The sequence below is a fragment of the Pocillopora damicornis genome, chromosome 10 (assembly GCF_964200805.1).
Source record: "Pocillopora damicornis chromosome 10, jaPocDami1.2, whole genome shotgun sequence".
NCBI lineage: Eukaryota > Metazoa > Cnidaria > Anthozoa > Scleractinia > Pocilloporidae > Pocillopora > Pocillopora damicornis.
Window position 1 is genome coordinate 12596968 of NC_142679.1, and position 23191 is coordinate 12620158.

Genomic DNA, 23191 nt, shown 5'->3' on the forward strand with positions numbered 1-23191 from the left:
TGAAATTTTTACGATAAATCCTTGCTTCCTCTGATGCGAATCAACATTGATACGAAACGTCGTAACAATAGTGGAGACTATTGCGTCCAGTCAGAAAAATAACTCAGTCTGATTTTCTAAAATAATAACAATAAACAGTTTCTGAACAAGAACGAAGAAACTACTCCTACTACAAGTCGTTCGTAAAGCCTATGATAAGTAAAAATGTTTCTATTCTGAACTATTGGAACTCTCAGCTTATTTTCAGATGCAAATCAACATTAATCAACATTAATGTCAACGTCTTAACAAAAATGGAGACTATTACATCGAACTCAATCTTATTTTCTAATTTTAATGATTATTAACTGTTGAGGGATCCAAAATAACACCTTAACAATTACGAAGACGTCAGAGTCTGGCGATCTGCAGACAATGCAGAGCCACTCGCCCTCCGGGGTAGTCTTAAATCATGTGAAACCATTCCTCGCACAACTCGCACCGAACCATGTCGTCCAAACACTCGGGCCTTGAATAATGACAAAATAAATTAGTGTCACAAGTTTGTCTCCTATTGAATCTAGTGGTGTTCGACTATCGCGGAAAAGGTTCAAAAACGACCTCTCTCCAGACATCAAATTAACTCTTGGGCATTTTCCCTTGGTCAAAAGAAACATCCGACGGGATGCCAGTTCGTATACATTAACGATACGCATGTTTTGAATGAAAAACATACTTTAGTACGCACTGGAACGTAAAGTATCATCCATTTTTACTAGAACGTTGAGGACGATGTTTTCACTCAGTTTTGTTGGGGGTCCAAATCCGCGGAGGGGGTCCATATCCGCTAGCGGATTTGGACCGGGGGGGTCCGTATCCGCTAGCGGATTTGGACCGGGGGGGTCCGTATCCGCTAGCGGATTTGGACCGGGGGGGTCCGTATCCGCTAGCGGATTTGGACCGGGGGGTCCAAATCTAGGGGGGTCCAAATCCGCTGGGACACCGGGTCTGCCAGGGGGGTACAGCAAACCTCTCCTCGATTGACTCGTCTCAAATCTTCCCGCCGGCAGAGAAACGCGCGTCTTACTGGCTATATTACTGCAACTATATTGGTTAAAAACCATAAAATGGCGGCCATGGTGTTGTTTAAAGCGATCCTAAGGGATTGAACTCCTCTCATATAGGTACAGTTTCTTTGGCTCCAATTCCGTCACATAGCTGCTAAGCAAGTGATTGAAAACGTCCCATAGCCAAAAGTATATTGAATTCTTTACACTGTCTATAGCAAAACGTAGTTATTGTTTACGTATTCGAGAAGCTGTAGGTAAATGGTAGAGGATTCTACAGTTGAATCTCTGGTACCGACATGGTACTGAACTCCATCTGTGACACTACCTGATATTAAACGTAAAAATACCGTATTTCCTCAAATAAGCGCCCACCCCCTAGGCTATAGTATCAAATAAGCGCCCCCCCCCTTCTCCCTCACTCTCTTAAATAGTAGGGATACGAAGAAAACCTGTTCTTCTTGCCACTTCATTTATAAGTTTTTCAAAAGCTTCAACTACAGCGAAATTAGTACAGGAGAATACTTTCTTTCCCCTTCCTGTTATTTCTATCTGCTTGCAAAGTTCTTTATATGCGTTATCTTTTCTTTTGACTTTTTTTTGGTTCTATTGCTGTGCTAATTTAATAAGCACCGCCCCCCCTGCTCCTTTTCGCCAAATTTTCATTAAGTGCTCGGGTGATTGTTCGAATTATTCGAGGAAATGTAACACTTATCAAAATATGTTATTGAATAATCTAGTCTCAAAATAGTCTGGTTATCATGTGAATGTGTGAACTTTATTTGATTTCCAGAAACACTTACACAAATTGAAAATAGTTTAGCAGATAAGTTATGAACAAAACTTTTGAATGACATATCACGTTCACTTACGGGCAATTTTGTACCTTCTTTAAATTATTTGTCAAACTCGTGTTGCTTCTTGACAAAATTATTCTCTAAGTTGTTTACAACTGGAAAACAAAAGACAATGAACTGGTTCCCAAATGTACGCAATTATGATCACATACTTAAATCTTGTGAATTACACAATACACAGATTTTTGTTGAGGTAACCTCATTCATTACAAACTAATTTTAACTTGCTGTGTTTTTACAATAAATATTTTGACATTACAATACTTTTTACATACATTTCTAAAAGTTTGGAATATGTGTAGTGAATAAAGCTTGTCTATAGTATAGTTAAAAATTCATGGAGGTTTAAAATTTTAGTGATCAGATTGGTTTTATGATCATCCGAAATTGAGAAAAATAAAAAAAATACATTTACTATTCCAACTGATTAAGACAATTTTAAACCAAAATGACGAAGTGAAATGTATATCATCGTTAAACTTTATTCTTGGTTCAAAGCCTATTTATGAAGTGTATTTTGTTCAAATGAATTTGCATTCATTACTATAAGCAGCAAGAAATGATGACAAAATTTGAACCAAGAGAGAAGTTCAACAACATCAGGTATAACCTAGAGGATGATAATTACTGCATGAGCAACTTGCATAAAACATTCTCAAATGTCACTTATCAAAAATCTATGGCTTAAGCCTACAGTGCTCTTAGTACTATTACTAAAATATAAGGTGAACATAATTGCAAGATCAATTTCATTGATGTTATCACTGACTGAAAACCATAAAAATCAGTACATTAAGTTACAAAAGCAAATATTTGATTAAGAGTAAATTACTGTCAAAAAGGATTCATACTTTAAGTGGTACACCATGACTGGAAAATCAAATGCAAAAGATTGAAAATACGCCCACAAACACAGAAAAAAATTCTACTACAAAGTTACAAAATTGGACGGTTCCTCTTAAATTATAGCATTAAGCTGGAATAAATACCTTCTATTGAAAGTCACAAGTACAAGATTGTCACAAATTTAATTCACATTAACTTAAGTTTCAAAATAAATTCCATCAGTAACCATTAGTTTTGGTCATTTTATCCTGAGTAACTGAAAGAAATCTCAAAATGAAGGGAAACTTAAAGTGAAAAAATATGGCTTGAGCCTGAGGGTGAGGTCTGAGTTTGCATTGTCACAGACGTCTTGTGAGAGAAAGAAAACCATGATTGAGAGGCTGAACTAACAAAAGCTAGAAACAATTATTAAGAGGACCCGCCTCTGCTATGCCTTATTTACTAAAAATACAAAAATACTGAAATTTATTAGTTACAGCAAAAACTGCTACACAACACTGTTTGTTGTCTCTGCTGGAAAGGCTTGTTTGTTTGTTTGTTTGTTTATTTGTTTTATGGATATCTTTTTATTTTTACCACCTTGACAGCTTATTTATTAAATATAACTTACAACCCAATGTAAGTACTCACCATTTGTGCTTAAAAGCCGGCCAAATACAATTCTTATCAACGACTAAAGTTATTCTCCACATAAAGCCTTTTTCTTAACTGCTATATCTACCTTAATTATAGTTTTTTTAAAGAACGTGAATTCTCAAGCAATCTTAACAGACAAAGTTTGATTTATCACATAGCATTCTTGATGCTGTTTTCCACCTACATTTATATATCATCTTTCAGCCCACACACAAAGTCTGATGAATTTTTGAGACAAACGTTTCTATTCAGAGATCATTATGTGAAGAAATTGCCAAATGTCAAAATCTTTTTCAACAGATAATTAAATTTCCCAGGGAGTTCTAATTCAATTCCAACTCTTAGAACAGATCTTATGGATTTTTTTAACCACACATAACTTGTCACATCAAAAGATCTCTTTCCTATACAGCTTTTTCACCTTTATGTTTGAATACAGCCTTCAATTAAAAATCAGAATTTTTTTCATCAATTAATCCAGTCAATAAACATTGCCACGTCCAAAGAGAAATCTGGAGTTTTAAAATTTTATAAAATTGAAAATTCACCGTTGCCATGTAAACATGCATGCACTTCAACTTATGTCTGTTACTGGAGATACTAATTAAATACATTGGGTTGCTGCTGTCTATTTCAACCTCAAAGTGTGCCATTTTATGCAATTGAACCTGCCTTTTAATCATGTATGCGTACTAACATGTTGTCATGTGACCAACAATACTGGCATTAAATGAATGCCAGAATTCATGCAAGAAACAATCTAAACAGGATTTTCCGCATCACCAGGAGTTTGCTTGTCATCTCCTTCACCAGCTACAGTGCTGCCAATTTCATTCAACTCAAGTAATGATTTCTGTATCTCCTCCATGTCAATAACAATATCTTGCTTGTCCTCATTTATTGTAGAAAGCTTTCTTCCCATTTCAACATCACTTCCTGCATCTTCACCATTTTCCTTCTTCTTTTCAAGCATCCACAGTCCCTCTTCGTCAGCTGATCCTTCACGATCTCTCTTATGACGATGGTGCCTATTTTTGTGATGGTGTTTGTGTTTATGCTTGGATTTGTCACCAGGTTTGCCTTTTCTGCTTTTTGCTGTTGTTCCATCCTTGACAAACTGTTTCCACAGTGAGCTCCTGCACATCTCCTCTGAGATATTCATTGGTGCTACAACATTTGCAGTGCCATTTAACTCCTTTCCATCACTGAGGGCCTGAAAAAAGGTTTAAAATGTAGAATTTACTGAACAGGGAAACACATCACAAACAAACTTTTAAATCCTTCAGTCCCAATGTCCAACAGAAGGAAATGTTGCAGGTCTTAGTTCATTTTTGATTTTTTATCTTTGAGTTTTAATCATGGAGAACAAGTAATTTTACATCTGTAAATATTCAAAATGAAAGGTTCTCTTTTTTCCCATTGCTTACTTAAGCATGAAACCAATTGTTGCTTTGCCTTGTATTCAGAGAAAATAAGTCAAAATGGAAATCAACTGTCACACACACAGACTCTTTGCATGTCTACAGGTAAACAAATCAGGTCAAGATGGTCTTCGATAACTACCAAAAGCACCAATCACCATCACTAAAGTGTGGTAGTTTTTTCAACAGGATTAGCATATAAAGGAATTTGAGACTCTCAATCTACACAGTAAACACTATCTGCTTTACTGAGAGAAATTTGCAAGAGCAGAAACACAGCACTAATACACAGCACCCTTACCAGCAGCACAGCTGTCTACCTTACAAGGATAGGGAGGAGTTTAATATCAAATTCATAAAACAGGTACATCATGAACCCATGCAAAAAGTAGGCTTGGCTTTTACTGGCTCCACCGAGACTAATCAATACTTACCAAGGGTGACTTACATGGAAAAGATAATATCATGCAAAACTTACACCATATACACCACTATGTAAAGATTAGCTTATATTCACCTTTTTGCCATCAGTTTCATCACAATGATTAAAACCGTCCTCATCATATTCATCCTCATCAGAATCATAGTCATCATCCTTCTTTTTTGCTGCCTCATCAGCTTGCTTCTTTTTTATGCTCTCTGGCATCAAGTCATCCAACACTTCAAGTTCATGGAGGTTGAAAATCTTCTCCATGACTTTACGTACAGCAACCAACATCAATACCTGTTAACCAAATGGAAAGGTTTTCAGAGAGTCTTTTATAGCAGCCAAAACATGTGAAAAAATGGTTCCTAAAAAAAGAAGCGCTTGACCATGTTGCAGTGGGTCTCTTAAGTAATAGAAGACATCAAAATGTGGTAAGAACATCAGAGACAAACTTGGCTGCCCCTTGTGTGCCACTTTTTTTAAGGTTACCACATTTTGACGACTTTAACCTATCAACCTATCTGTGACCTACTAATTAACAGAGGTATGACAACATTACAACACTGACAATGCAATGCAAATTTTAATCACCATGCAAAAAGAGAAAGGTAATTTACATCACAAATAACTAGGTTTACAATATTTGTTAAATATCGTATCGCCTCATTCACAATCCTAACCCCTTGGACAGAGCACATCAATATACTAAAATAGTAAGAAAATTATAAATTGGCGGTACATACTCTTTCATTGACTGATAAAAGTTTTTCATTTTATATGCATAAAGCAAGTACAAACCATAACAGGGAAGATCAAGGCAGCATCAGTGGATTTGATGATCCACAGTACAGCCAAACAGAATAGCTGAATCAGTGTAAAGATATGGATTCTCTTGAGAGGAATTTGTCGCAGGAACATCAGATCAGGTTGATGCTTCACAGGCATAAACATGATCTTTAACCTATCAAAGAACTGTTGGCCAAAAGAAGAATCGCATCAGTAAATAATCAGATGATTTGGTGACCAAATATCTCAAGAATATGACTATGACCTCTTATAAGTGGTATTTTAGTTTATACCTTTAAGCTATGCACATCTTTTTCAAAATTTGTTTGGTAAACAACATCTCCCCCTCGGCATTTTAATGAGGTTTTTGGTCCACTAGAAGACACCCTGTAGACTCTGCATTTTTATGAGTGTGGGAATCAATTGAAAGGCTCAGAGCAAGAACAATCCCTTGATTTTTCGGCCATTTTTGAAAGTGTTCAGAAGTAGTTGTCAACTACTTCTGAACACTTTCAAAAATGGCCGAAAAATCAAGGGATCGTTCTTGCTCTGAGCCCTCCAATTATGGAGTCTCACACTCCCTTAAGCATTTTTAACAAGGTCGGCATTCTACTACATGAATCCTCCCAGTATTTTTGTTGGTCCATCATCAAGAACCAAACCCTGAATTTCTCCTTGAGTATTTAGGGGTGCCACCATAGATTCCTTTCAGTTTTGTCCTCAGCAAGCTGTAACTAGTCCTTAAATTACAGCACTATTTACATTTTCCCAACAATTCATGAGTATCCCTGAATCGTCCATGTCTTCAGGTTCTCTTAACAATAAACAGCCACTGCTTCATGCATCTCCCAGTACATTTAATCAATAGGCACAGGTTGGTACTAACCTGCAGTCCCCTAAGGGCTGAGAATCCCATGTAGAAGAAGAGACCAAAAAGAACAGGCATTGGAACAAACTATAGAAAAAAGGTGGCAAATTAAAAATGAAGCAATCAAATCCAGTATAACTTAACACATGGAAAAGATTAGAGCACATTATGATTGAGTGTCATGTGACCAACACAGAAGTAACCATAAATGCCAATCAGAGTAAGTGAAATTATCACAATGAACCAATGAAAGTTCAAAGTAAAGAAAATACCCCCCTCCCCCATACACACACACACACGCCAACTGCTTATTTTGAGGGAAAACAGGAGTGACCATGTCATAATGAGTTTAGTTTTGATCAATTTCAACACTTCTTGAAACCTGCTGTTAGTATTACAAAAGCCAAATAAAACAAAATTTTCTTTAAATTGCATGCAAAAAAACAGGTTAAACATAAATTTAAGGGGAAGTTACAAAGAAACACAAACCTTAAGTATAGGAGCAATAAACACAGTCAGGCCAATCAAGATGAAAATGAATGTGCCAGTGATACGTTGCTCCCTGTTAGGTACATAACAAATGTACAGCTGGAGTTACTAGAATCTATTCATAGAGTGTTACATGTTGTTATCTATTACTACTATTCTTTGATGGGTTTGATGTATCTAGATCAATGCAACATGTAGCAAACGCTGTTTAAATATTGGAAAATTTAGCACTAAATGTATATCCAATGTATGTGTAAGCTGCAAAGCTGCAAACTAAAACCTCTACAAAAATTTCTTGCAACATAGTGGATCTACTTTCCGTCATTCACCGCAACACCTTTCAGGCACCTTGCAAATGAATGCACCCCTTTCAAGTAACTTCATTTGCTCTGAGGTATGTTCAAGAGCGTAATGTATTTGCATAATGACAAGCCAACATACCTCACACCAAGAAATTGTGCTTTCTCTCCAGGAGCTGTGCACTGAGATTCTACAAACAAACTCTGCACATGACCGACTGACAGAACAGTGGCTGCTACTACCCAGGGCAAACCCAGCAATGAACATATACCAATGATAATAGCCACAAGTAGAAGATCAAGATGATAACCTGCTCCTTTCTGTAAAGAGAAATAACATAATGAGAGTTTAATTACCAGTCTAATTGAAAGCACATACTTATTGCTGATTTGGTCCAAAATGTTAACCCATTGTTGGCAACATAACCTTGGTACTAAGTAATTTCAGATCAGTGAAATGCTAGGTAAAAGTTGATCTGTTTTGCCTAAGGCTTTTAAGTGTTCAGGCTTAGATTGCAATTAAAAAACCCATAGAGCTTGAGATCTAATTCAAGGTTTTTGTGACTTATTTTGGCCTTGGGCCAGGATTCCTATAAGGTAGCATTGGTCTTAGACTAAAACACAGGGGATGGGTATTTGAACCTTGCCCAGCTGGAGTGGGGAAATTGAACCAGAAGTGTCAAATCTTTCCAGCAGAATACAAGTGTTTTACCTTAAACATGAAGGTATCCATAGGTAAAGAGTTAATTTTTGTGAGGGAGTGGCTCAAAAGTAAAGGTCTTCAAGGTCTAGTTATTAAAGGTTGGTCAATATGTAGAAAGTCACAGTTGCCGATTTTGTCTTTTATATAAAAAATTGATCACTGAATCCAGCTTTGTGGGGGCAAATGTTGAAGCTTCATATTGATCTGTGTCATTAAAATTTTACCAGACACTTTTAAGTTATTGAGTATTGTTTTTCAAGCAGGCACTAAAAAAGATATCTGTACGTTATGCCTTACACAGAAAACAGATCTTCATACCTTGAGTTTGTGTTCTCGTCTGTTTACAATCAGTGCTGTAATTTGCTGATCCATGAAAACTAAGATAGTGGCTAGTAAGGCTGGGATTGCTGCGGCAGGGATGGTCCACACAGGGTTCTTACCCAAAGGTGGGATTATCCATCCTCTGGCTTTACTGTTTGTTGGCTCAAATTTCAATGGGATGTCAAGCTTAGGAGTGTTGACACCAAATGCCAAGTCCACACCAACCATAACCATGATACTGATCAAGATGGCAAAGTCAGAGATTACTGAGCGGACCTGTTGTGGGAAAGACACTAAAAATTTAGGTTATTAAAATTAGACATCACATCCTTGCTCAGGAAGCATAGGATAAACTATTTTCCAAGGAGTTTAAAAATGTTCTGATGTAATAATAATAATAATAATAATAATAATATGATAATAATGGTTTATCAACAGATCCATCAGGTAGAAGTAGGATTAACAGAAAAGAAATTAGAGTAAAACCAACTAATCACTCTGTGCTCTATTACATAAAAAAATTCCTTGAAAGTCTTAAAAAGGTTCAATCTGTAATCTTTCCAGTTTCTCATAGATTCTGGTAAATTGTTCAATAGCTTTGATGCGTTATCTTGGAAAGTGCTGTTTTTGGTTGGGACCACTAATCTAATTGAATTGCTTAAGCATCAGACTGAGTAAAAGTGATGGACTGTGAAAAGTTCATTAAGAGCCAAAAGGTAATTATTTTGAGCAGATTAACTGCTGACATGTTATCAAGAAGCCTGCAGAACTCCAGCTGTCACCAGCTTTTTTGAAATCCTGATATTTTGAAGCAAATATCTAACATCATCTTTACCACGACAAGATTTTGCCACAGTTTGAGAGAAGACCAAAAAGAACAAGATATTGGGCATTCTTATCACTTATGATGCAGTGACTGATTCAGCCAAAACATGTGTATGTTTTGCCTTTGTCTTCCTATAAGGAGTTGATGCTCATGTACCTGTAGGACAGTCTGGAGCATAAAATGAAATGAAACTCACCTTTGTTGGGAAATAACTGCTGCTACGGAATTCCTTCAGTGAGACTGCCAGGAAGAAGGTTCCGAGAGAAAGGATGACAGACAGGAAAAACACATTATTATTGCATGCCGCACCCACAAGCTGACCACCATACCTTGCACAGTCTCCTATAGGATAGTCCAGGGGTGTTATGTTGTAGAAAGACGAGCTGTCTGTCATGTGATGATCTGATGAATCTTCCTCTCCCGGATAACATAAACAGCTATGACTAGTTATGTAACCTTTAGTCACTGGGCTATCATGCAATACATGGAACAACTTCTTGAAGCCCTCAACAATGAAGATCAACGCAATTAAAGTGGCAAATGACTCTTCTGTGAAACGGGTGAAGTATCGCACAAGTGCACTAGCATCTGTTACCACGAGGATAAAGCAGTACAACATCGTCCATATGCCAATCCATAAACGGAACGGCATGTAGTCGAGGCCAAATTTATCACAGAATGTATAAAGAATTTCTTCGAACACTAACATAGGCCCAGTGGCACCCAGAATAATAAGTGGTTGACCACCAAATACGGAGAAGAGGACTCCACCAATTCCACCAGCAAGAATTTGCTCCATGGCAGCCTAAAAATTTAGGAGAGGTAGTAAGAGGAGAGAGAATTTAGGATAGGTTACCTGGACAATTCCTGAAAGCAAGAAATTGGAAACATGCCTATTTAGAGCTTTGGAGAGAAAAAATATATACATGTAGCTATGAGGAAAAAAATGTGTAAAACAGAAGGAAAAATCAACTGAAACAGAAAACGTTGAGCTACTGAAGCAAACTAGTTTGTTCCCAGACATATAGCATTTAAAGAAAGGTAACCTACAGTACTTTTATTCAATAGCAATAGTAAGCTTATTTTATTTAATTTTTGTTAAACCACAGCAATCAGCAACTATATTTTTTCAAATAATGATGAAAATGAGCAAAATTGACCATGTTTCATACCAAAATGCTTTGCAGTAGCAACCAAAAAGGAACATATAGCAGTTAGACAGCTGCATTATCAGTCACATCTTACCATGTTCTTCCCTGTCTTTGTGCCCATCAAACCCCCAAATGTAATAATTGGTGTGAGACAAGCAAAGTAAATAAAGATGATTGATGCGATGCATTGAGGGTTGAGGGCATCTTTAAAATCACTCCAGTACCAAGGAGCACGACGTCTAATGTCAGCTATAAGACCACCACATAACCTGTCAGAGAAATAAAGAATGACTCCCAGTTATTGCAAAAAAAAGACTAGGAAAACACTCTAAGAAACTACCCAATCAGATCTGATTGGAAATTTTGGTTCATTTGAGGCTTAATTCTTTTAGCTGATATTTCAATCTTGGGATTAAGTGGTTTAACCTTCAATTGGGTTTTAGATCCTTTTTTTACAGTCTAATCACCCAACTGTCAGGCAAAACATGATGCATCAAATTCTCTACATTGTTTTTTGTACCAGTCATTATCTCCCTACCTTCCTGTTTTCTGAAGTTGTTCCTCTCTGTCTCCTGCAGGATCATGTTCTTCCACTTCTCCACCACCTCCAGACTTCACAGTCTCAAGACGGTTTCCCTGGCATGGAACAGCATCTGGGGGCTCAATGCGGATGGATGGATCCCATTCACCAGGTGGCAACACTGTAACCTGAAATCACAAAATAAAAAAGTATTCTCTAAGATATGAAATGGAAGGATAAGAGTTTCCTTAGAGTTGTGATGGTTGGGTCAAATGTAAGGTGACATAAATTATTGACAAAGTGAACAAGACTATAACCAAGAGAAGCATGGCAAATGGCGTTAATTTATATTTATGGGCATCAATTGTGACAATGCCTATATTAACACATACAGACACACTAAAATTTTTCAAATCAAGATGTTTGCTATTGAGACAAGTGATGTTAGACTGTGCAAGGAATTAAAGATATAACAACTATGTTGTTTGCTCCATTTTATCCACACAGTCAGAATGAAATAAGATAAGATCACCAGATTTAAATATCAATTCATATCCATTCCTCCTTAAGCATTTTTTAAGAAATTAGGGATCAAATTGTTCAATAAGCTACCTTTTCCACCATACCCCCAACAACGACAAGACTGTTAATCCAAAGCTAATAATATTCCATCAGTATATGGCTGGTCTAATCAGAGAGGAATACCAACCAAATGCCAGAGGAGGTGTCAAGGTAAAAGAGCACTACAAGACAGGGAGGATTGGGAAAAACTCATGACTAACTACTAACAGCAATTGGATGATGAAGATATTGTTGTTAAATTACCTGCATTAAAAACTCATCAATTCCAGCCAACAAATCCTCGCGGCAATGTGCTTTGTAGGCTACTTCGTGGAAAATCTACAAAATAAACAAAGAGGTTAAAATTGAAATAAAAAATGCTTATTTCAATTAATCAGGTTAAAATTATTTCAAAATTGATTCAATTTCACTTTTCCTTATTTAAGAACTATGGTTATGTATCTAGAAAAAATAAAAATTTGAATCAAACTAAATATAATCCGCTCGCACCTGGATTCATTTTGAGCTATAACATGTCTGTGCACTCATATCAAATTACCCAAATTTGAATTCCATCAGATAAAATACAAAGCCATGTTTTTCCTCATTTAATTAACCAATGTCTTAAAAATGTGTAGTTTCAGGTTGGATTTAGTATCACAGGCAATAATGTATGGATACACATTTTGCACTATTACAGGGCTGAGAAAGCAAGGTATCTCAAGTTAGAAACACTCACAACAGGACTTTAAACCAAGTTTGGCATTTTTTAAACCCTTTAATCTTTTGGGGTGATTAGTATGTAATTTCTCATTAAGGTTTCACTTCTGAATCAAACCTTAGACTCTTGAGAAATGAGGAAATGATCATAAACTTAAAAAGCTTTTGATTTTTCACTAAATTCTCCTTCAACGGTTTTCACTACTGCCCAAGTAGTGCACATTACTGCGAGGATCACTTTCATTCATATAAATTCTCCTTGTCGTTGCCATAGGAAATGTATAAAGAACAGCATGGAGAATATACATGCTGATGTCAGGGTGTAAAGGGTTAATTAGTTAGTCCAGCTTTAGAGCACAATATGGACAACATTACCTCATCTGACATCAATGTCCCAATAGCACGTCCAACTTCCATGTACCTTCCTGGTGTACCAGGTGGTCCTAACATGAGAAATATAAACCTTGATGCCACTGGAACTTCAGTGAGGTCACCTAAAAGTGATGCATTCTCCAGACGTACAAATGCTGTCACTGGCTTCTTTATGACATCCATCTCACCAACTAAGACATTGGAAGCCTCAGCACCCTGGGGAATCTTCTTCATAAAGTTGGCATCAAACTGGAAGGGAAATTTTCTGATTATCTTGATGATAGAAACTCAACACTTAATAGGTGAGCGCATGTGGATCAACACAACCAGAGTGTTGCTTAATTCCCTTTTACCACCATAAGTGACCAAGACAAAATTTCTCCTTACAATATCAATACAAAATCAAGCAGAAAATTGATAAGAATGAAGAAAAATAGCAATTAGGGGATTATTAATTGATCCGATACCAATTTCTCCCCACTAACATCATAAGAATGGTATGCAAATGGTTTGGAGAATTACAAATGAAATCTTGGGAGTAAAGGGCTTAGTGTTTCAACTCTTTTTGGTTTCAAAACAACAAAGCATTGAAGGATCATAGCATGATGACCTTAGTTACTTCACCTAGAAAAGTTTTCTTTATAATTATTTTTATAGGTACATGAAGCTAAACAGTCCACATGGACAGTGTGGTGGTTGACCCTTGACCTTTTACAGACTTGACATCACATTAATAATAATAATAATAATGTTTATTTCTTATATTGCGCAGTCTAGCATGTGATAAAGATATGATCGAGTGCGCATTACAACCCTAAAATCTTAAAGTAATAAATGGCTAGTCCAGATAATGATAATAATAATAATAATTTACAATTTTCGGAAAACAATAAAAGTAAGATATGAGTTAATAAAAGAACTAATAAAAAGCTTTTTTTTCATTTTTCATTTACATTTTTCAATAAATGTAGCTTATTAGAATTTCAAATATCTGGAACAGGTAAGAAAAAAGTTAAACTAAACCACTTCTGAGCAAGGAAGGAATCTTTCAGGTAAAAAAAATACAATATTGGGCAGACTTGCCATCAGAATAAAAAATATGGCTTTTCATGGTTTTTGAGTGTAACAGCTAAGAAAAAAGGGTAAACCAACCGCTTCTAAGCAAGTCTCGGAGTCTGTCTTGTTAAGACCTGCATCACCATTAACACCACTCTCTTTCCCTTTTCCCACCAAGTCTGCAGCTGATGGCAAATGTGGGAACTCTCCATCATATCTGTCTTCCTCGTTCACCACCTCTAAATTCTTTGGAGCAGTTGTCTTATGGGATGAATCAGATCTTTTGAACATGTCACCAAAGCCTGCAGATGAGCCTTTCTTTGCAAATGATCCAAAGCTACTGATTGGGTTGGAGTTCTTCTTCTTTGTTGTTTTGTTTCCCTGATGACGCTTCTTCTTTAAGATTGCATCACGTACTTGCTGCCTGTTGTCCTGATCCAATTGATTTTTATTCACCAGATCATCAAGGACAAGATCTGAAAAGAAAAAGATTGTTTAATTTCACAAAAGTGTTTACAGTACTTAATAAAAATGATTTAATGAAGTACAGTAAACACTTAACGACTACACATCCTTGTTAAATAGCTGAACCAAACTCCTGGTGAATCATGGTGAATGTTAACCTGATGATTTTCTCTGTCCTTATTTGGAATGGCTTGACATGAAAGAAACACATTCTTTACAATTAACTAGAGTACGTGTTTTAGTTGTTTAAAAGCTCTGAGGAGACACTTACCAGCAATTTGAGATAAATTATTTGCATTCATGTCCAAAAGTACTGTTCCACGCAAAAGTGCACTTCTCAACTCAAACAGACTGTACAGTGAAAGAGTGCCGACATGCGGCTTACTCCAACGATTTCCTCCTTCTTCCACATCCTCCTCAAATTTCAACCACCGAGCCATTTCCCTCCACTCCTCATTCCCCTCTTTATCACCCTGGTATTCCAGCAATTCTGTGAACATTTTGTGTTGCTCTTGGTCAGCTTCTTCTCCACCAAGAATGAAGCGCACTTTGTCTGTTGGCAATGATGGTGTCCCTGCATCTAAAAAAAAGCAGAATTTGTTCATGCTGAATTGTATAGGAGAAGAGGATTGATGAATGAAATATTTCAGCTACTGTCTAGTTTTCTAAATTACAAAAAGCTTGGTTGGGGGAGAATTCACAACTGGATACTGCAAAGCTTATTCCACCTTTTCAGAGGCTAAAATAATAAATTATTACTCCCAATCATTTTGGGTGACCCTGTAGGATCACTAGGGTAACTTGACCCTTTAACTGTGGTGAGTGACTATAACAGAATTTCTCCATACAATATCAATACAATATCAAGCATGAGAATAAGGAAAAATAGCAATTAGCAGACTATTGGCTGATCCAACACCAAGTTCTCCAAACTAACATCATAAGAATCGTATGGCAGAAAGTAAATAGAATTACTCGTGAGATCTTGGGAATGAAAAAGTTAACATAATGGGGCCGTGTGTGTGTGTGTATCTATGACCAATGTTCTTGTCCACTCTAGATGTTTAGAAATCAATGCTGGATGTTGCTCAAAACAACACCCCTTTACTAAGCTTTGGTGTCAGCAAATTGAAACTGGTTCTTTCAGAATATCAGTGAATTGAGGTTTGGTAAATTAAATGCATAACAACATGCTGTTTTCCATTTTTTAATACTTGTCAGGCCAAATATCATGCCAATATTCTGTGCCATGTGTGATTTTCACTTACAACAATAGCTAATAAATCCATGACCTGTGGAATTAAGTTGAAGTACCTTCAATGTGAAACTATCAAACCCTGTCCAGTCAGCTGTTGCAAATAATTATAGATTTTCCTGCTTTTACTTCATCAATACTTCAGACAAGCAACATTTTAACACCAATTTCTCTTGGGAGCTTTTGGGGTTTTCATTAGGAAAAGTTGTGAAAAGAGAGTAGTGTGAAGTACCAGAAAAACATTCTCTGCCTCTGAAGGAAAAATAGCTCAAACCCTTAAGAGCTATTTCCCTTGAGAAATCTGCATAGTAGCCAAACAATTGTCTGATCTTGAATACCTGTTGAATTCTTTGCTCAGTTCCAGACAAAAGTTTTTAAATCAGTGCACTTACGCGATTAACTCTCTTTGACCAGCAAGTCACAATGGGCACATAATAAAGCATTATACCATTGCTCACATCCATAACAATACTCTGTTTGGCGAGGGAAAAATAGGTCTGGCTAATGAGACAATAATGTCACGATAATGTTAATGTTTGTTTACGGCTGTTATACCTGTCTGAAAGCATTTATTTCAGCTTGGTATGCTTTTTGTATGTCCTTTGTACAGTGTTATCCCTTATTTTGAACACAGCTGGTAAAATAAATTTTCAAACCAGTAGAGTTATCCATTTACCTGTTAAATTTTCAAGAATTCCTAGCGATTTTGTATTAAGCTGTGATAAGAGGTACTACATGTAGATGTGATAAACATTTTACTCATTACTGCCTGAAAAGGGGGACCCTGGATGTGGAGAGTGAGATCAGGTTCTTATCTTAGGAATAACAGCTGTGTGTGCAAAACATCAATTGTGCCCTTTTTCTCTGAATATCAATGACTTAGACTAAGATCAAGAATTCAAATTTGCTACAAGCTTATATCACAAGATTGTTCCATTAGAAAGAATAACACATTAAGCATTGTAGAGAACCTGTTTAGAGCAGCAGTTCAATGAGAATGGAAATTCATTGAAATAAATTTCTGTTTAAGAATGGCTGATCTTTATCATAGGTTAAACAAAATCTTTGTTTTTGTCAACTGAAGTAAGCACTTCATCTAAATCATCATTTAACCCCATGTGGAGGTTTTGAAACAACATAACAAAACACAAGTGTGTGGAAAGTGTGTTTGAACAAATTCAAGCTAAATATTGCTGACAGGATGAGACTTAGAATGAACAGTCAGAAATAGAACTACAGGGACCGAATGTTTAATTAACACAGGAGTAATTGTGAGTCTTTGAGATGTGGTTAATTGTCAACAGAGAACAATGTGTTAATTTATTCCAGTCAATTAACCTATGACCAAAATCTTCCTACTATTAAAAACACCACTGTAAATGCACAGCTTGGGCATAAATAGTATTTTAAAATTACACTGCACAGTTGTTACTGTGAATGGAAGTTCACAATTTGAAGGTCAAGTAATATTTAACAAAGACGGATTGTACAAATAACCTGGCATTAGGTAATGAGGATGTAAACAGAGTTGATGTTAGCAAGAAGCTTTGTGAGTCGAACAACGCGCAAAAATTGTGCTGTAACGTTCACGAAATAATTTTAGGTTCTGACATATTTCTTGAAAACTTATCAGTCTAGAGACTTCCTCAATAAGTAACCATATGGAAATTTTTTTCGAAATTCGCTGAGAAATAAAGGATTTCTGAATATCAAATTTGAACACACATACTGTAACAACATTGAACTGAAGGAATAAATTTGTTCCCCTGGGTTTCAAAAATACACATGCACAATTCTCTAGCTTTCGATGCAGTGATATTAGTGAATAGAGACTTCAATACAGACAACATTAATCATCAGTATTTGGTTTTTAACTGCTCTTTAAAATACTACGAAATGGGACCACTACTTGACCAGAGTGAATCGTATATAAACTGGTACATATATTGAAACGCATGCCTCACTTAATGGAACTTGAGTTGATAGCAAAATCGTCGCAAAAAAAAGATCGATATTATAAGCTAGAGAAAAATTACAATATGAGTTTGCACGCTGGGTTCACGGCACGAATTCGTGCAATTTTGGACTGACAATCATTACCAGCTCTCACGAAATATGAAACCTTAGTAATTCTTTGGCTTATCGATCGTTGCGTAATTTTCGATTGATTACTACAAGTTGCCAAAGTAAAAATAACAACAGCCCTAAAGCTCGTGACACGAGGATGATAATAAAACTTTTCTATAGAAAACAAGCAAAGCTTTTTGTAATGCTACTACAAATTTCTCTGAATAATATTTTATTCGCACCTTCAAAGGAAAATATGCATTCACGCGCTTATATGATATAAACACTACTCGTTATAAAGGTTTTCGCTTTTCTTTCCTACCCTCGTTCAAACACAAAAGAGTGAGCGATCCTTCGACAAATAAAAAAAAATTCGGGCAAATGTTACAATACGTAATATAGTACAAGCAGCTTAAAACAAAAACAAATTCTAACCTGATGAGAGTTCATCTTTGGATTCCAGTAGGGACCTGTGCCTGCGACGGTGGTGATGATGCCGCTGATGGTGGTGATGTTTCCTTTGTCGTAGAGGAATATGAACTCCAACATAGACCTGACGATGATCTGTAACAAAAATCACCATATTGAGATGTACGATCAAAAAGTAAAAATAGTACTCTTCACGGTAAAAATTGTAAAAAATTTCTGTACGCGGCTAGCGTGAGCGTTTCCGGCAAAAAATTCGATTATCCGCGCGTACTTTGATAGTCGAGCTCTCCAAAGTAGCCATTCCTGCTGGATACCCCAGCGTCAACGGGTCCGGGAATACTATCGTAGCTCTAGGAGAAAGAACGAAAGTTATAATTTCTACCCAAAATGGGTGATCACAAAAAAAGTTCTTGGCTATTCACCGGTTGCCGGATCTCCATGATTCGACGGCCCTCACACTTTTTCTGTTTGGACCTCGATTACGTGCGCGTCGCGTTTTTATCCAGAGCTCAGGAAGACTGGGGCTAGTCGTGTGATATTTGCGTCAAGTGTTTATATCTTATTTGCACTTGCAAATAATTATAAATTTTGCAAAGTTTTAAACGGAAAATTTGTTGCGAAAGTTACTGATGCGGCCAAAAATTAAATAAAGAAGATTGAAAAGTTTTATTGTTTTCACTGAGTGAGTATTCAAGCGAAACCGTACCATTGTCAAAGCTCTTGCACGTGAACATCAAATGGCGATTGTATATTCGCGTTCCTTGCGCAGGTGGCATGGGACGAAAGCATTTACCTTCGACCCCATCAATTTCAGAAGTTTGGAGAAAGAAGGAATTTTTAGTTTAAGAAGTAAACTTTCTATCATTTTATGGAAGAAAAGGAAAACAGGTGAAATAACCCTAAAGGCCTTCAATAATGTCACGCGTAAGGAAGGGAACAAATTGTCGATCACCAGATTAAAGACTGAAAGAGTTTTCTCAGACTGTCAATTATCTCTTTGAAACTCATCCAGATATGTCCACCTATACAATTATATCATACAAACATGTTTATGAGCACAGAAGATAATTTTTTTTTCCCATTTTCCAAGTGTCATTTACATGACGATAAATGTTGTAGATTCATTAAAATGGGCGCGAGCTCAAATAATTTTCCTTCCCATGGGAGGCAGTAAAGGCTCCTTCACTGGTCAACTTTGGGATTTTGAAATGTCTTTGCTTTAATGAAATCCATTTCTTTATAATTTATCATTATATTTTTTACTTGATCGGGTTTTGGTTGCTTTTGAAAAAAAAAATTCCAAGGGTAGAACGAAGTAAGATTTGTAAAGCCGTAAGAGTGATATACGAAAGACTTACTCCGATTTATCTAAGCGCTATATCCCTCAATTTGCAAAAAGAACCATAAACTGAAGAAGTACTCCAACCAAAGTGTCAATATGAAATATTGGAGAGCAATCATAGAGCAACCACAGGATAAATAAACGTTCAAAACGACACTAATTAAATAGAATGAGCATTGCGGTACATTTTTACAAACAGAACAAAGACGCATTCTGATATAGCATATCTCCTAATTTGATAAACTTCTGCCGGATTCGGTAAGACACTGACGTCACAAATCTACGAAAGTTTTGTTTCCCGGAGGTAATCGATATTGAGCCAGCCACCTGGTGGAGTCTCGCGATACTCATAGAGCCGGGAGTAAGTCAATGCTTAAGCAGAAAATACCGCAATTGTCCGAGACTTGCCTTCGCAACGTTAGATCAAAATATAATTTATACAATGATGCAGAGGATAAAAATCGTGTCTTCGATCAATTAAGGAACAGGCAGTCGCTTTCAATATCGCTAGTCTCGTAGTTGTCAAGACGCGACGAAATAAATGTCTCCATGGAGTGATGTTGTGAAATGAATCGCGATTTCCTATGATTTGAAATATTCTGTAATATACGAAACAATACTAAACATAACCGCGTCATTTGTAATTGTTTGCGTAGTTCTCAAGAAGCCAATATCGAACATTTCTTTCTTCGTCCTGTTGCTACTGTATTAGCTTTAAAAATTCGCATTCTGCAAGACAAAAATAATCCCCTAAGCTCATATCTGCCACAATTTTAATGAGATTTTTATAGAAAGAAAGGCTTCTAAAACAATCTTGAGCACTTAATAACTTGGAAGCGTTCTGTACTGGCAATCTGATCAATATTTTTCGACGGCGAAATTATGTCTTCGCGATGATTATCATAAATCCAAATTGACCCATCTCGGTGCTGCCAAGAGAATATTACCTTGAATTTCAACATCTTCAATCTGCGCATGAAAAACGTCCAGTGCATGAGGATCTACGGCAACTTCAGAGGCCTGAAATTAAGAAATGAAATGAACATCTGTCGGTTTCAAAAGAGCACACTATCACGGAACATACAGAAATACTAAGAGTACGGTTCAACAATATCACTGGTTCGGGAGATTTTATCGGATCTTTATGGTAATGTCCTTCGAATTTAATAAAGAAATAGAAGATCAGAGACACTTAAAACAGTAGTTAGGTCTCTTTCAGAGCAAGTCAAATCCCTATCTCTAATTCCCGGCGTACGAACCGAAGAATGACTTCAAAGTTCTGGCCGCTTCCCAGTTGGAAATTATAAACAACTTCAACTTACCACTCTCGGCGGATATTCCTTCGACGTCATATTGCGCTATAACTGACCTCTCAAAACACTCTTTAGTTCATTTAAGTCAAGAAACTATGAACCTTCCAAGCAAGCGGTAACTTCGATTTTCAAAATCCGCCATTGGAAATGATTCTTTAGGGCTATGTGCAATCTTTTACGGTAGTCGGAGATGTCATTCACGAGAATAGCCCAATCAAAATTAAGCGTCACGCTAACAATTCATTTTGCTAATTTACCTACACGAAGAACAGCTTTTTGCATAACAAAGATGAGCGCTCACTGCGTGCACAACAGACAGGTAAAAACATATTAAATATTCATTTTTCTGGTCAGCTCACTTCGATTTGATCGTGCAAGGCATCAGTGGCATAAGATTAATGATCGGTTCCTGGCAAATGTTCAAAAGTTACTTGTTCCCAAAATGAGCGTTCACTTGATTTCACCATTTCTGGATCTGTGAAATTGCGAATTTTAACCAACGCTGTATTGACACCAAAACCGCTGAAAGATTACCTAAAAATTTTATGATTCTTATTTTCAACGTTATGGGAGGACCTATTGAATAAAGTGTGTGTACAGATATAAATAAATATCAGTAATGGTAAAAAAAACCCGAGGTCTCGCATAGGCTATGTACGCTCGAGTTCAACTGATAATAAGTTGAAGTTTAAATGATATGCATCGAGCCTAACAAGAGAGTATTAGTTAAAGATCTTGTCAATTCAGTTTTTTTTCCAGACAGTGATAGTATATATTCGTCGCAAATACATCATGACAAGAATCTCATTATATATGCCCTTTTGTTTGTACCGAGCTTTTTGTCTGTGAAAATTAGCGTAAAAAAAAAAAACGAATATGTGTTGATATCTACTTTATCCGAAATGGATTATTAATTATGGTATTTCTCATTTTATCGCATGAATTTTCCATTACCCTTTCCCAGATATAAACGCTGCCTACCGGCCTAAGAAAAATTACGTCGAGAAATATCCGTGCCCCAAAAGGGGAATTGATCGTAAAGTAAAGCGTACATTTTGTGGACTTTTTTTTAGCTTCACTGAAAGATTTCAACTTCTTAAGTCGGTTTTGAAATGATGACAACCTCTTTCTTAACCGAAAAAAAACTAGTAATGTAGCACAAATGTACACTGTGTCACGCAAGCTTTTGTGACACGCACAGCTTGCGTCGCTGAGTCATTCCGTGACCATCCTATTTTCCTCTTGATGTGTGCGATGAGATAAGCGTATCCACCTAAACTTTGTGACGTGAAATGGGTTCAAGGTTGAGATCATCGCGTGACTGCACAATATATCAATAAGAGCAACCACTCGAAGCTCATCAAGGCGTAACCTCTTATGTAACTTAAAAACAAAAACAACCACCTCCCAGTTGATTTGATGATACCTTTCTCATACACCTTGAATTATATCACAGACAGAAATCCGACAAGTCCTGCCGCAAAGAACCTAGTTTGAGACGGCAAGGAAAAAGCAAGTTACTGCACTGATCTCTCTCTGACGCGTTTCCTACAACAGGAGGTCTCAAGAAAAGCATTTGGGTCTAATACCGAATGACGTAAATCAATGAGGGATTTCACGCAGTTCTAATTCTCTCAGTTTGAAAAGCAGGATTAGTAAGTTGAGCCTAGCAAGCAAAGAGAGATGGGAAATCATTGTTCTTCTAAGCTCTCTTTTCATTACCATGTCCAGGTTGACGCGGAATTTCAAAGTTGACAAACCAAAAGGTCTAAATAAGAAGACAGAGTTCATAAAAATAAAAATAAAACAAAAAGATAGCGTATACATAAAGTTATAAGTCGATTTTTGCATTGAATGTCAATGCCAGTGAACACGCCTTAAGGGACACCCCAGTGGACTGAGTTGGTCAACCTAAAAGTGATAGCTTTCGGGTACTTCAAAAGTCGGGGAAGGAAAAAGAGTACATAATTGGTTTTTACAAATTTGGTGGTGACTCATCACTAATCCCTCTAAGCCTCTGAAGAGCTGTAGCTATCTCTCAAGGTACTATATTAGAGAAAGAGTAAAACTCGCTCATTGCCGCCTGTCTCACGGTAAGAGTTTTCATCAAATCATCTCAATGCAACATTAGTTCATTTTTCATTATCGTCATCTTTACAACTAGTTTTGTTTTAATCAAAAAAATTACAATTTCCTCGATTTTGATTGGTTTAAAATTTCTAGTTTTCCCTAATTCACTTGCCAAGTTGTTATCAGACAGTTTGTTATACGGAAAGTTTGTTATTGGACAGTTCAGTAAGCCAATCACATTCAGAGTTGTAGCTTAAATCAACTAAGCAACTGTTTCAATCATCATAGAAACAGTGTACAGACTCCGAAATTGTCAGTCATTTAATGCAAATTTTCCATTTCTTT

The 23191-nt window shown here is 36.6% G+C and overlaps 1 protein-coding gene across 3 annotated transcripts; it reads right to left on the minus strand.

The window, feature by feature from the left end:
* Positions 1–1805: 1805 nt before the first annotated feature.
* Positions 1806–21312, minus strand: LOC113671774 (electroneutral sodium bicarbonate exchanger 1). 3 transcript variants are annotated; one of them, XM_027188027.2, is made up of 17 exons: positions 20786–21312; positions 20411–20483; positions 18128–18256; positions 14642–14950; positions 14002–14381; positions 12853–13098; positions 12022–12096; positions 11215–11384; positions 10771–10945; positions 9722–10330; positions 8697–8975; positions 7818–7996; positions 7377–7449; positions 6906–6974; positions 6032–6205; positions 5324–5530; positions 1806–4598 (listed from the first exon to the last, which is right to left on the minus strand). In XM_027188027.2, exons 1-17 carry the CDS (start codon positions 20813–20815, stop codon positions 4146–4148), a joined length of 3630 nt encoding a protein of 1209 aa, XP_027043828.2. In that variant the 5' UTR covers positions 20816–21312; the 3' UTR covers positions 1806–4145. The 3 variants fall into 3 exon arrangements, with proteins under 3 accessions (XP_027043828.2, XP_089040436.1, XP_089040437.1); XM_089184310.1 differs by lacking the exons at positions 20411–20483; positions 20786–21312 and adding exons at positions 18393–18471; positions 18544–18608; XM_089184311.1 differs by lacking the exons at positions 20411–20483; positions 20786–21312 and adding an exon at positions 18544–18596.
* Positions 21313–23191: the final 1879 nt, after the last annotated feature.

Bases quoted from the DNA above. Each gene is read 5' to 3' on its own strand.
- LOC113671774 (XM_027188027.2), bottom strand. From the start codon at position 20,815: ATGACGTCGAAGGAATATCCGCCGAGAGTG. The intron at 18,257-20,410 runs GTAATATTCTCT...TTTTTGTTACAG, and splicing joins TGAAGATGTTGAAATTCAAG to ATCATCGTCAGGTCTATGTT. The intron at 7,997-8,696 runs GTATGAAGATCT...TTCTCTTTACAG, and splicing joins GACGAGAACACAAACTCAAG to AAAGGAGCAGGTTATCATCT.